Source organism: Centrocercus urophasianus, unplaced genomic scaffold (assembly GCF_019232065.1).
Source record: "Centrocercus urophasianus isolate 14NV4802_14NV808 unplaced genomic scaffold, USGS_Curo_1.0 seq_55, whole genome shotgun sequence".
NCBI lineage: Eukaryota > Metazoa > Chordata > Aves > Galliformes > Phasianidae > Centrocercus > Centrocercus urophasianus.
The window spans coordinates 147,718-161,821 of NW_024885144.1; the positions used below are offsets into that span (position 1 = coordinate 147,718).

At 57.2% G+C, this 14,104-nt stretch overlaps 1 protein-coding gene across 4 annotated transcripts in view; it reads left to right on the forward strand.

Annotated features, from left to right (window-relative positions):
- RGS3 (regulator of G protein signaling 3) overlaps window positions 1-14,104 on the forward strand; it is a 64,338-nt gene that overhangs the window by 47,679 nt on the left and 2,555 nt on the right. For 3 of the 4 annotated variants that reach the window (XM_042835801.1, XM_042835798.1, XM_042835799.1), the window contains 3 exons: window positions 8,053-8,688; window positions 11,302-11,375; window positions 13,842-13,943. In XM_042835801.1, coding sequence (XP_042691735.1) covers window positions 8,053-8,688; window positions 11,302-11,375; window positions 13,842-13,943 — 812 coding nt within the window. Of the gene's footprint in view, window positions 1-8,052; window positions 8,689-11,301; window positions 11,376-13,549; window positions 13,738-13,841; window positions 13,944-14,104 lie in introns of those variants that run through there. The other variant, XM_042835800.1, reaches the window with a different exon arrangement.

Genomic DNA, 14,104 nt, shown 5'->3' on the forward strand with positions numbered 1-14,104 from the left:
ACTGCCCCGATCAGGAAGGGCAGGGCTGATTCTCTCACAATTTACAGCGTACTTGACAAGTGCAAGTAAATGTGCTGTCAACAAAAGCAAACTGCGTGTGAGAGATGATTGAAACCAGGGCTGGAGTGGTGCGGGGAGGGTTGTGCACCAGGACTGCCCCAGCAGATGCGCGGGCAGGGAGCAGCCCTGTGCTTCCTCTCCGTCTTCCTCACCCCAGGATGCCCTGTGCCCAGGCACCTGCCTTGCCATGTGTCTGCATCCCTTGGCTGTGCCTGTCCCTGGCACCTTGTTCCATTCAGCAGCAAGTTTCTCTTTGTTTCCAAAACCTTCCTTTGGCGGGGTTCCATGTGTGCCCATGGGCTGGTGATGGCCATGACAAGCGCTTGGGTTGGCAACAGGTGGGCTGAGCTGGATACCATCAGTTGCTTGAGAGGAGGGAAGATTCTGCACCTTTTCACTTTGCTTTTGCACTAAAGATCCGTATCATTACAACACTCACAGGGCCAGCCTGGCTCCTGCCCCGTGCTCTCCCAGTGCCTTGCTCCTGCCATCATGCTGCTCAGGAGGAGAAAGTATTGAGGTCCACTTTGCCCCAGTAAGGGTTCAAGCCTCATCTGGCAGAGCTTGTGAGCCAGGTTATGAAAGGAAAGCAAATAAATGCGATGTTCCACACCACCAAGCACAACTTGGCTCTCATCCTGGGCCGGAAAAACTCATTACTAGCGGCAGCCAAAGGCTGTGTTGGTAACACCATGGATCTCAGAGGCTGTGGCAACAACCCTGTGGTGTGAGTCAGGGTCCAGCCCACCTCCAACCACTTCATATCTGGAGGAAACTGTCCTCAGTGGAAATCAAATCCCTGTGCCATCAGAAGCCAGAGGGAATCTCGCAGTGGTGACCTCAAAGCCCACTGAGATGCAGAGCTCACCCTTGGCACCAGGAGGACAACGTGTTGACTTTGATTCAGCCAGAACAGGAATTAAATAGATGATAATGTGTGTGAATGAGGCTGTAACCATAGAAGAGTTAGATCTAGACTGATCCATCCAAGTGCTTAGCTCAGTCCTGTCTGCAGTCTGTTCTCCTGGGCTGCACTGGAAGGGCTTTCCTGCTGGGTTGATGGCACTCCTTCATGGCCACAAGCTCCGAATGCAGCCCCAGGTGCTCTGTGGGGGGGATGCTACAGCTCCCTGTGAAGCTTCAAAGCACTTCCAGACATCACTTTATGAATTTAGGGGCCCTTTTAACGCAGGGTCTCAGCCTGACCCAAAACTCCATGCCATTCAAGTGGGCCTGGGTGTGTGCTGAGGGCTCCTGGGGCTCCATCACGCCCCCCTCCCCCCCCCCCTTCTTGCACAGCAGCTGGCTCCCAGCACAGCAATGTGGTACAAAGCATAGAGTGGGGGGATTTACTGGAGCAGGGCTGGGTGCTGGGTCCCAAGCTTCCCAGCTTCTCCCCCGCACCCAGGCAGTGCCTCCTTTACTCTGCATCCACTGCTCAGTGTGCCACAGAGGCACAGTTTGGGCCACCAGCACAAGGCAGCTGCTTGTGGGCTCTTGAGGCACGTGTGTGCTGGTGGAGCAGATGGGCCAGCAGAGAGTTGCTGCTCCGGCTTTATTTGTTCATTTGCTTAGCTGGACTCAAAGCCATTAGGAGAGCAGACCTCTCCCCTCTGGCAAACACCAGCTCCTGTTTCTCTGGCACCTCCTGCACGCAGTGCCACATTCCCCAGGCAGGGGGACCTGGCAGCATAGTGGGGGACTTGAGCAGCTGCCAGCACCTCCATCACAGCTGGGAGCGCTTTTAAACCCTGGCAGCTTGTTTCTTGTGAATCCCCAAAGGGCTGCTGAGAGCCAGCGTGCTGCAGGGAGCGGTGCCAGCAGCCCGGGGGGTGAGCGTCACTGAGATCATTTGCACGGGGTTGTCAAAGGCACAGACTAAGTGGTTGAAGCCAGAGCTGCTGTGATTTAATGCAGGCACTGGAAGCACTTGAGCTGGCACCGTGAGCAGGGCTGTGGTGCTGCTGTCCTGCACCCGCTTGGCTCTCACTGCCCAAATGTGTATAAGGGGACGTTAGGGTGCAGGGACCCAGCAGTGCCACAGGAAAATGAGGTGGTCCTGAGGCGGGGCTGTCACCATTGCCTTTACAGTAGTTATTTGAACTGTGCAATTTTTGCAAAGCTGAAGGATGCCTGAAGTGCTGGGGAGTTCTGGGTGGTGATGCCCAAAATGGTGTGGGAGAGGGACGCAGCTTAATCCTTCTCCCTGTGAGACCCTCAGCATCCTGCCCCTGCTGCAGCAGCAAGGCAAGGCTTGCTGACCTCAGTCAGTTGTGTTGGACTTTGAAGCTACCCTGGGTGTCTTTGGCACCACTGGGATTCTTTTGGGCACAGCCGTGGTCACAGGCAGAGCTGTTCAGCCAGATCCAGCAATGGTTTCCAGTGCATGTGAGTGTGAGTGACATTGGGATGAGTCCTTCTCGACAGCTGCAGTGGCTGAGTCCATCCTGCTGCCACATCCCTCATCCTGCTCAGACAGTCCGTGCTCTGCCCCTGCTGATAAGAGCAAGGAGGGATTCCAGCCAGCACCACACAACACACCTCAGCCTGCTGCCCCGAGAGAGGAAGGATGCTGAGGGCTGAGCCCCAGTGGTGCAGGGGCACATTGTGACACACTGGGGGCTCAGCTGAGCTGGGCTGATGTCTCTGCGTGGCCACTGAGCTGCTCTCCTGGGGACACCTTTATCTGGATGCCAGTACACCCTCACACCATCCTCACTGGGCTGTGGGGCTCTCCTGGGGACACGCTGGGTTTGGGATTGGCAGCAGTGATGGGGAGCTCCCTGTGCAAACTGTGACTACGGGGATCGTATGGATAAGGGAAAGAGTCGGGGTTTTGCTCAGGGTGAGGACAGGACTGAAAGTTGGATGCGACAGAGCCTGATCAAATCCGTGTCCTGATTGTGCCCCTTTCTGATACCTGCTGCTCTGATGCCAATGATGGATCTATTTCTTCCTTCCCCTTTCCCATCCCTTTGCTTTCTTACTGTCAGGGATATTTATGACCCAGACGTCATCTCACTGCCTTCCAGCCCTGGGTTCCCAATCAGGGAGGCTGCAGACCACGGCTGGTGCTTTGTTTGGGCACACCAGAGCCATATCTCCAAATCCTGAGCTTGGGGAGCAGCCGGGCACACAGGCATGGAGACCCCTGGGGCGGTGACACCCCTGAACTCACAGGGGTGGGGATCCATCAGTGTGTGGTGCTGCAGTGCAGGTAACCCATGGCACACTGCACTGCAAAGCATCTCCTGCTTCATACCTGCCCCTTCCCCTTAGAAAGTAGTTTGGAAAGAAAAAAGCTGCCCATCTGAAGCGGAGTTTCATTAAGCAGCACCAAAATTGGTCTGAGGCTCAGCATTGCCCAGGGGCAGAGGAGGACAGGAGAAGGGGAGCTGTGAAGTAGGTTTCAGGGTGATGCACGGCTCTCCCTCCAGGCAGAGCGGACATCTGCTGGGATCAGCAGGTAACCAAGCCTCCAGGGATGGCTCGCAGAGCTGCAAATAGCACGCGGGGCACAAGGGAGCGGTGTCTGGGAGAGGCTGGGGCGGCTGCAGCCACTGCCTGACAGACATTAATAACGGTGGAGGCAGAGCCAAGCGCTGCACCAGCATCCGCCGCGCTGAGCTGCAGGCACACGTCGGGGCTGGAGCTGGAGGGAGATGCTGCTCTGGCTGGGATGCAACTGAGCCCACATCTGGTACGTTTTGCTTGCAACATCTGCAGCCCACAGGCTGTGCCTTCTTCTAGGCAGGTCTGTGTCGTGCTGTAGGCAGCGCCAGTGTCCTTTAAATCAAATGCGTCTGCTCTGCTCCGCTGGGCTGGGCTGAGCCTCGCTGTCTCCTGGGGGTCCCATGACTACATCTGGCTTTGGGATGCACTGGGAAGGCTGGTAATGAGCAGCATGGGGGACCAGGGGATGTTTGCAGCATTAGGGACTTTCTGAGATTCTCTTGCAGATCAGGGCTGTACCACCAGCTCCATGTCGGCTGGCGGCAGCGCGGTGTGCCCACATGCACGCTTTCTGCTTCAGGGATTTTGGAAACCCTCTGTGTTCTGGTGCTGGGCAGAGAGAGAACGTATTCAGCCCTTGCTACTGAAAGCAGATCTGGGTGTGTGCTTGTGGGGAGGGAGGGATGGGTTGGGGGCCAGGATGGCCAGGGTTGTTGGGCTCGGTGCTGCGTCGGTGGCAAGCCTACATGAACCAAAGCATGTGGCACAGGGAGGTTTCGTCCCACGCTGTTTGCTGACACCTTCAGCCATCTGATCGCGAAACATGGAGTGCAAGAACTTCCCAGCTGGGCTCCATCCCACGCACAGCGACAGCGCTGGGTGATGCCCGGTCAGGTCCCATTTCCAGAGCCATCAATTGGTGATGGCAGTAATGGGATTAGCGCTGCTGCTGCTGCCGTGGGGTCATTTCCTCCCACGGAGCACAGCTCCTCCTTACAGGGCTCCCAGGTGTTCTCAGCAGTTTTTGGCCAGCGTGAGCACTCACACCCCCATAGGTCTCACTGGAGCCATCCATCTACCCTTGCTGCTTTGCCACAGCATGAGTCCTGCTGCTTGAGATTATACATCCCTGCTTGCTTTTGCTGTTACAGTAATTGCTCTGTATGAATTATTCATTGGCGCGGTAATGAAGCAGGGGATGGGTAGAACACCCTGCTGTGTGCAGGGCCTGGTGATGGGGCCAAGAGCGGTGCTGCAATGAGGGGATGCTCAGGAGCACTTTCAAAACGACCCATGAAATTTTTCTTGAGTTTCAGTAGTTCTGCTTTAAGTTTCTGGCTTCCTTTTGTTCCTCTCGGCCCTGTGCTGTGTGTAGGGTGCTGCTTCCCACAGCTGTATGGAGTCCATCTGTTATGGTCACTTACTGCATTTTGAGGCATTCAGCATCAATGGTTTTGGGAGCATTATGGGGGGCACAACAGTTAAAAAGTGTCTAATGAGATCTGGGCACAGTTCATCCTGTGCTAAAAACCCCTGAAAGCGTGGGGTTTTTTTCTACCACTTTGGGAAGAACATATTTTGGAAACTTTGGTGTTTCCCTGTGTGATGGCTCACAGCAGGGGGGCCCTAAGGCATGGGGTTGAAACTGGATGACCCTTAAGGTCCTTTCCAACCCAAGCCATTGTACTGTTCCATGGAGGTGCTTCACTCTCATTCCATCTGCCCCAAGGGAGGGATGTTCTGCTGCTCAGGGAACATGCTGTGTCCTCCTCAGAATCCCCCTGGATAGGGACATGGACTCATTGCCATGGGGTTAAGCCCTTTTTAGGATGAGTGGGCTGGGGGCACCTCCGAACAAGAGTAGGCTTCGTGTGAGAACCAGTGACATAAGAGGAAGGCTTCATCCCACAGCTGTACTGTTGCCATGGCTGGTGTATTCCCAGCTGTGGGCCACCACAAAGGGCATGCTGTTTGCAGCAGTGCTGGAGAAGTTGAGGCTGTGCTTAAAATACATCTGCTGGTTGAAATGTGCTCTGCTGGTAACAGTGCAGCAGCAACCAGAACAAAACTTCACCAAATTACGGACCAAAGAGCAAAGGTTTGCCATAGTCCTCCCTCTTGCTTATGGAGGGACCTTTGTCCAAAACCTTTGTCTCAGTGAATGATAGGTTGCCCAAAGGCAGAGGGAGTCCAGGCAGTGGTTACAGGTGTGGGGTTGAAGATGCTGGAGTAGGCAGGGCAAAGTATGGCATTTTTGAGGTGTGTTGAGGGTTCTTCAATGGGGAAAGCATTAGGGACTCTGTTGATCTAAGAGTGAGCATCATTGTTCCCTAAAACAATCCCAGAAAGCTGTGCTGGGGCTTGGAGACAGCTCTTTCCTCTACTTTCTGTTCCACTTCTTGGGACATGCAGCTTTGGCAATGTAGTCTGAACAGAAACTGAAAGAGTGATGTGTGAGGTCCTCTGGGAGGAGGCAGGAAAGCTCCTCAGCAACTCTGCTCAGGTCAGGGAGAGACAGAAGTTGAGGATGAAAGAGCCAGATGTTGACCCAGACCCTGATGTTGATAGCAAGGTGATGAGATGTTGAGGGCAGTGAAGCCAAGCTGTTGAGGATGGGCAAGCAGATCTTGAGGGTGGGTGGATCAGATGTCAGCTGCTAGCTCCAAAGCCACTGATGCTGGCCAAGGGAGAGGAACCCTTACTGGGGAGATCTTGGGGTGTTTTGGTGGTGTCCTCGAGCTGGAAGGACGTGTCCCCTTCACCTTCCTACTGAGACAGCATCAGCCCTGCCTCTGTTTGCTGTCTCCTCCTGTAGCCCCTTGGCCGCGGTGATGGTGAGAAGGAAGCTTGGCCACAGCCTTGTCTCTCTGCCCCACATGGGCTTTGCCCAGCATGGTGCCCCTTGGCTTTGTGCTGATGAAGTCCTCAGTCCTTCCAGCCTTGGTTGGGCTCATTGACCGACCATGACTGTGCTCCTGCCCTGCTCCTTTGCTGTCTTCTCCCACCACCAGGAGCTCAGCCATGGCCCTTTTTGCAATGACAGCATTTCACAGCCCCAGCAGCACTTCCAACCCAAGATTGAAACCTTGCTCAGTGGTGAGCCTCCTGCTCACATCTCCGTGCCACTGAACAGCAGCAGATTCTCTGAATTAGTGCAGGAATTTAATTTCATCCCCAAATCTCTCTCATTTTAAAGGAGCCTGTTCATTTCCTTCTAGAGCCTTATCTGATGTGGGCACCCAGCAACGTTTAGCAGAAGGGAGCTGTCAGGGATGGGGAAGGCTTTGCAGTTGGACTGAGGGCTGCATGGGTTTTTCCTCTAATTATTTCATGAAATAATGATGACAGTGATTGCAATACAAATAAGACATAAACAGCATCAGCAGAACACTCAGTGCAAACAGCATCCTCGCACAGCATGTCTGGAAACATTCCCTTTTGCAAGAAATAACTGTGGGGAGTGAAACAGCGTGAAGGATGGGGTTCACTTTGTTCCTCCCACCAAATCCAACTGTTCTGGGACAGTTCAGATAATGCTGAGTCACTGGCTGCTGCGGGGCAGGCTGCAAGGGGACAGAACCTGGTCCTCTCCATGGTCGTAGATGTAAGAGGGGACCTTTTGGGATGACAGAAAGCACAAAGCATTGGCAGCCATGGGATGTGAATGTCCCTTCCCAGGGGGATGTGATGGTTAATTCCCATCTCATTTTTTAATCAAGTCTGCATTATGCAGGAATAGAGGCTTTGTTAAGTCCAGCTTTCTGCTTTTCTTTAGGCTCTTGAAAATGCTTGGCTTAAATGGGGATACAGCTGCTCTCATGACAAGTTCCCCCAGCTCATGAAAAATCCAGGCGATTTTTTCCCCTTGGACTATCCCAGGCTTTTCCCTTGGAAAGGGCAACACTCACTGGCAGAAGGCAGCCTCAAAAGCATAAAAACCCGAGCAGGGTGGATAGGAGTGGCTGTGGTTTAGCAGGAGCGCTGTGTGTGGTTGCAGGGAGCCCCGCAGCAGTGGCTGTGGGCCACGGGGGCTGAGCTGCTCAGCCTTGGACAATTGGATGATGTGCAGAGCCTGGCACTTCCCTCCTGCCCTTAAGAACGCAGGGCAGGAGGTGCTAGAGCTGCATTTTGGGTTTTCCCATCCTCCGCTGCAGCCACCCAAGGGCTGACTCTCAGCAGGACAAGGGATCTGTCGCGGTAAGGATGTTTGCAGCTCTGCCTCTGTGCTGGAGCCACCGGCCCTATTGCCCACTATTTTCTCCAAACCCACTCATCTACAGTGCTGCAGGAAGGTGGCCCCATCCTGCTGCCACCCCATAGCTATAGTGGGGGACATGGTGCTCTGGGAACCAGGACTGGGACTGGGGGCTGTGGGACCGCTGGGGGCAGTGCTGTCCCAACTGCTGGAGTCCAGTTAGTGCTGTAGGAACACCCCTGCCTTGTGCTGAGTGTTAGCAGTGGAGAGGCTGTATGGGAGGGCTGCCACTCAGAGACTCGGGTGCTCCTGCCTTCATCCTCTTTTATCTTCTCCCGGGGCAGATGCAGGAGACGGACGCCGAGAATCCTGGGCAGATGCACTTGGAGGACAGGAGGGCGGCTGCAGGCGATGCTCCTCCGGCCACAGAGGTGCCGGCTCCATCCGAGGCTCCAGCAGCTGCCCAGGGGCCTCTCCTGGCCAAAAAGCAGCCAGTGGCCGCTGAGAAAAGTGAAGAGCAGCCCAGCTCTGTGCCGGCCTTTGTCATCCCCGAGCTGCGCCTCGACAGCTCCTTCAGCATGGTGGGCACAGCTGGTGGCACCGCGGATGGTGAGGATGAGGAGGATGAAGATGAGGATGACGAAGAAGAGGACGATGAGGATGAAGAGGATGACAGCGACGAGAACTACCTGGAGCGGAGCGAGGCAAAGCGCAGCAGCATGATTGAGACATCAGGCTGCCAGCCTGCGTACACACTGAGCGTGCAGAGCTCCCTGCGGCGCCGCACACACAGCGAGGGCAGCCTGCTGCAGGAGGCCAAGGGGCACTGCTTCACCTCCGACACCACGCTCAACTGCTCAGATAGCCAGGGCAGCACGGGGCACTGGGCTCTGCCTTCCCCCAGGACTCTCAAGAAGGAGCTCACCAAGAATGGAGGCTCCATCCACCAGCTCAGCCTGCTCTTCTCGGGGCACAGGAAGGTATGTGGGTTGGTGTTGGCTCTGCAGCTTGGCCCTGGGATGGGTGATGTCTCCAGCGTGGGGATCTCCCTGTGTGTGGCTCTGCTCTCCATGACTCCGTGGCTCAGCTGGCGTCTGACAGGCAAGGAGCATAAGGGCAGGTAGCAACAGGATGAGGGGAAATGGCTTAAAACTGGAAGAGGGTAGACTTAGACTAGATGTTAAGAAGAAATTTTTACTGTGAGGGTGGTGAGGGACTGGAACAGGTTGCCCAGAGAGGTTGTGAATGCTCCTATCCTGGAGGTATTCAAAGCCAGGCTGGATGGGGCTGTGAGCAACCTGGTCTAAAGGGAATTGTCCCTTCCTACAGCAGGTGGGTTGGAAATTGATGATCTTAAAGGTCCTTTCCATCCAAGCCATTCTATGATTCTATGGGTGTCCCATCTACAGCTCCAGGGGCCACAGCACCCTGGGGATGCCACCAGGTGCTGGGGCAGCATCTTCCATGGTGTCAACAGATCCCATGGGCTGCAGAGCTGCTGTCTGCTGAGATGCACAGAGGAAGAGATGTTTGGATGTGCAAATTGCAGCTCACAATGGCAGGGACAGGGAAGAGCTGGGCTCCAGGGAGCCTCCCCTGACTGTGCATCCCTGCTGTGCTCAGGGACACCGGCAGCTGAGTGCACTGCTTGGTCTCCTAGACGGCTTTGGTCCTTGCAGACCCCATCCTGAATAGGCTGAGGAGGAACTGTGGTGCATCAGACACTGGAGAGCAGTGCTGGCACATACAGGAGCATGCAGCTCTGCATGGAACTGGCCATGCTTTGGCATCGCAAGTATTTAAAGGAGTTGAACTGCCATTGCAGTGATGGTGTGTGAGATGTGCTGCTGCCCCATTCCTGCTGTGGAACTGCCCTTGTGCCTTCCCAGCAGCCAGCTCTGCCTGACCTTGCAGGGCAGGGCTCTGCTTGGCTCAGGGCTGCATGGCACAGTTTGCACTGCTTGGGACTGCACTGTGTGGCTTAAGACCACACTGTGTGGCTTGGGAACTTGCTGCATGGCTCAGGAGCTTGTTGCATAGGCTGAGATCACATTGCATGGCATTGGACCATGTTGTATGGCTCAGCACAATGTTGCAGAGCCTGTGGCCTTGTTGCATGGCTCGTAACCATGCTGCTTGGCTCAGGGCCACATCACACTGCTTGAGAGCACCTTGCAGTGCTTGGGACTGCATTGCATGCTGCTCCACCTCTTGGCAGGGGATGCTGTTGCAGAGCTCTGTGTGCCACCAAGCATGACAGCACCATAGGTTAAAGCCATGATGGGATTAACCCTCCCTATGCCATTCTCCTGATACATCAAAAGCCACCTTGGTTGCCATTTCTTGGAGCACAATTTGCTCTTGGACCCCCTGGTCCCCTGCCTGCTCCTCCTGTGCCAACTCTCCCTGCTTCAGCCACCATGCACACGGGGCTTTGTGTCACAGCCTACACTTGGGAGGGACTTCTAGAGCTCTGTGCCTTTGGAGGAGCCCAGTGGAACCCTCCATGCTTTCCAGATCCGGCACTGATGTACAGTTCCCCTCTGCATCCCCCCAGGCCCAGCACTGCCTGCAGTACTACGGCACCCAGTGGCCTTGTCCACCGAGCAGGATTATTTATGGGATCATCCCATTGTGCCCACGGTTCCCTGTGCCTCCCACTGCTCTCAATCTGGGCAGGTTGTTGTTTTACAGCCAGGAGTGCTGGGACTCGGCAATGGTTGCTTTTTGTCCCCAAGCTCAGCGGAGCCTCCCCAGACAATGGCAGGAAGCGTGGCCCGGCTGCGCGTCGCCCCGGCCGGCCCTATCTGTGGGGGGAAGGCATTTTGCAGGGGCTGCATTGTTTGGGGCTGATAAACTCCGGAAACCCGGGCGCAGAATGGAAGGAAGTGTCAGAAGCCTTGAGCCCGGGGCTGCTGGGCCATGCAGTGGGTTCCCACGGCACTGCCACAGATCGGCAATCCTGGAAAGCGCCCCGAGGAAGCAGTGTGGGGCTGGGCTGGCTGTGGGGCTGGCTGTGGGGTTGGCTGTGAGTCCCCTTCCAGCTGTGCTCAGTGAGGTAGCAAAGCCTCCAAGCAAAGGTAGCCCAATGCCTGGCCATTGGCCTTCGTGGCTCAGAGGCTGTGCTGGTGACACCCTGACCTTGTAGCATCTCCGAGGTCCCCATGGCTGCCAAGGTCACCTCTGTGTGGAGGTTGAGGATAGGAAGCTGCCATGTTATGGTTCAGTTCTGCTGTGATTTTTCCTGCCTGGGGACTGCTGGGAGATCCCCAGAGTATTTTGGGTGCCCCAGCCCCGTGCCCACTCACAACAGCAGAGATGGGAACATTGAGAAGGAGGATGTGAGCGTCCCTGTAGGAGGCTCTGCTGTCAGCACCTTGAAGCCAAGGGGTCCCCAGGCCACCAGTTGTGGGATGTCCCCAGGACATGGGCAGGGGAGGGGGTCAGGGTTTCAGCCCCTGCTCTGCTGCAGAGGGATGTTTTGGGGAAGGAGCTGCTGCACGGGGACCTCAGGAGATGCTGGCAGAGCTGCATGGTGGTGTGAGGGCATGCATGGCACTGTGATGCAAACACCACTTTTCTCTTCCCCCCAGCTGAGTGGAGGCGACCCCGAATGCAGCTGTGATGAAGGGGATGAGACCTCCCGCAAGAAGAGGAGCAGGAGCCTGTAAGTGGCACACTGCGGTTCGATAGTGCCATGGGCAAAACAGCGGGGCTGAGCCCATGGGGTACCGTGCCCCATTCACCCAGAGTTTCTGGAGGTTGGGAGGTGGGCGGGACGAGTGCTGGTGATGTTGCTCAGCGTGGCTGGGAGCATTCACTGTGATGTGATGGGTGGGATGCTGCAGTCCCTACACTGCACTAAGGGTTTGGGATGCCCTGCAGCTGGTCCGGGCAAGGACGGGGCAGCTCAGCTGCAGGTCAGTGGGGCCACAGGGTTTTGCAAGGCAGGGTTGCTGTACCCTGGCATTGCCCCTCACACGTGAGTGGGAGCAGATGAGTGCTGCACGTGGCTGCGGCGCTGCTGCGTGTGCCTCTCCATGGCAGCTCCCCGCGTGCAGCCTGCCTGTGAGCGGCACTGTTGCCCCGCGCGCTGTGCCGCAGCCACCTATTTATAGCTTCTTTCATTCTCCAAACACTCGAAATGAAAATCAATTCCTCGCCATCTGCAGCGGGGACATCCCCCACGTGAGCCAGGGGGAATTGGGGCGGCGGGGGGGGGATCTGTAGGGCGCGGGAGCGGCTGTGGGGAGGGTTTGTGCCGCTCACCTTGGGATGGCTGTGGGAGCGCGGTGCGTCGCAGCGGGCGGCGATTGGCTGCAGGGATGGCTGCCAGGTGGCCTGTGGGGTATTTATGGGGAGAGTGGCCGCGGTTCGGCACTGCCAGCTGCTCCTGATGCACCTCACCATGGTGGATTTTTCTGAGAAGTGCCTGGAAAGGTAGGGCAGCGCTCCTGTGGGGACGGCGATGCGCGCTGCAGGGGATGGTTTGGAGGTGGCATGGGGAGACGGGGCTGGACAAGGCCTTGCAGACGGCTGATGGAGGTGAATCCAGGTCGAACCCAGCAGTGCACTGTGGATTTTTGTGGCAGCACCTTACTAGGGGCTGTGTGCACTCTGCAGTGGGAGCAACCAGGCTGTGTGCTGCTTGCTGTTCATTCACGAGCATCTGCTCGAGGAGCGCTGAGAGTACAGCATTCCACAGGTTTTAAGCTTGGGGACTCCTCTGGGGCTTTGCTTCCTGCTGTGGGAAACCTGGTGCTGCAGAGCTGTGGGTGCAGAGGGTGCACAAAGTGCAGCCCACAGGCGCTGCTCCCTCACACAGACGGATGGACACGTGGACATACAGACACACAAACACAGGGACTTTTCAGTGCTTTTCACACCTTGCCAGGATCCCAGCTGCGGTGGCTGTGTTGCTAAAGTGAGAACAGTGCTGAAATTGTTGCTGGGAGCTGTGTGGGACGGCTAGAGCCTTGCCGATGGGATGCAGGCGGGGTTTGGAGCTCCTCGTTTAGATCTGTCGGTCCAGTGTCTGTGCTGTGCTGGTGCCTGGCAGCAGCTGGGGACAACTGGGGACACCGCGAACCTCTCCGTGTCTGTCGCGTTCCCAACCAGCCCCGGCCGCAGCCACACGCAGCAGCAGCTCCTCCGAGCACCCTGCGACGTGGGACCTGCGGGAGGTGGCCGTGCCACCCCGCGTCCCCAACCATCCATCTTCCTCAGTGCACTCGGAAGCTGTGCCACGAGGGGTCAGCATCGCCCATCCCGAGCTCTCTCTGTCACCTCCCGCTGCCCGCCGAGAGCCGGGCAGGACTGGGGCAACGCCGGTGCCCGTGGCCGCCGCTCAAACCGGTGCTGCGTTCCGACTGCAGCTTCCCGGGGCAGCGGGAGCGCCGTGCACGGACGCACATCTGTCTGTCCGTACAGGGACGGCAGCATGGGGACGCGTGGGGGTTGGCACCGTGCGGTGCCGTGGCTGTGAGTTACCCAGTGCGTCTCAACCATCTCGCCGCGATGTCCTCACGGCCGTGCCCACTCCAAACTGACATCTGACGCTGCCACCCCTGCCGCTCCCAGGACAGGAGTCGCAGCCCCGCACCGCCGCATTCCCCAACGCCCTATAAATAGCGCTCGTAAATCCCCGCCGCGATGACTTTCCCCGCAGTCCCTTGAAAGGCCCCATCTCCCCGCCCTCTCCCATGCTTTTTTCCACCTTTCCTCGAGTTTCCCCAGCAACGGCGGAGCCGTCCCGAGCAGCGCTGGGCTGACACACAGCCCTCCTCACCCACACCTCATCCACGCCACGCAGCTCCGTTTGGCCCTCCCACTTCCGCGCCGTCCCGGTGCGGAGCCGCAGAGCGCAGCGCCGGGCCGGGCGTGCCGGCTGTGCTGGAGCTGCCCCGACAAACGATGCCCTTTTTTCGTGACCTCTCCAAACCGCAGCCGTTGGAGTTTCACGCCGAAATGTTGCTGGGTGTGCAGCGGCCGCACAACGGCAGCCTGCAGCGCCGGCACACCATGAAGGAGTAGGTGATGGGCGATGAGCGGGACAGGGCTCCCCGTGGCACCGCGCGCCTCTGGGAGCTGCTCCCCTTCCTGCCCGCCCCTAAACTTTGATCTTCTCCTCCAGAGCCAAGGATATGAAGAACCGGCTGGGGATTTTCCGGCGCAGGAACGAGTCTCCGGGAGCCAACCCCTCCGGCAAGCTGGACAAAGTGCTCAAGTCGCTCAAGTAGGTGCTGCGGGTGGACGGTGTGGGGCTCCGGGGGCACGGCGTTTGGGGACGAGCTCTGTCCAGGCTTGGTGCCACCTCCGGGGATGCTGGGTCACCCAGCTGGGGAGGTTGTGGGCAGAAGCTCACGGTGCCTGAGCTGTGTTAAATACTTTTTTTGT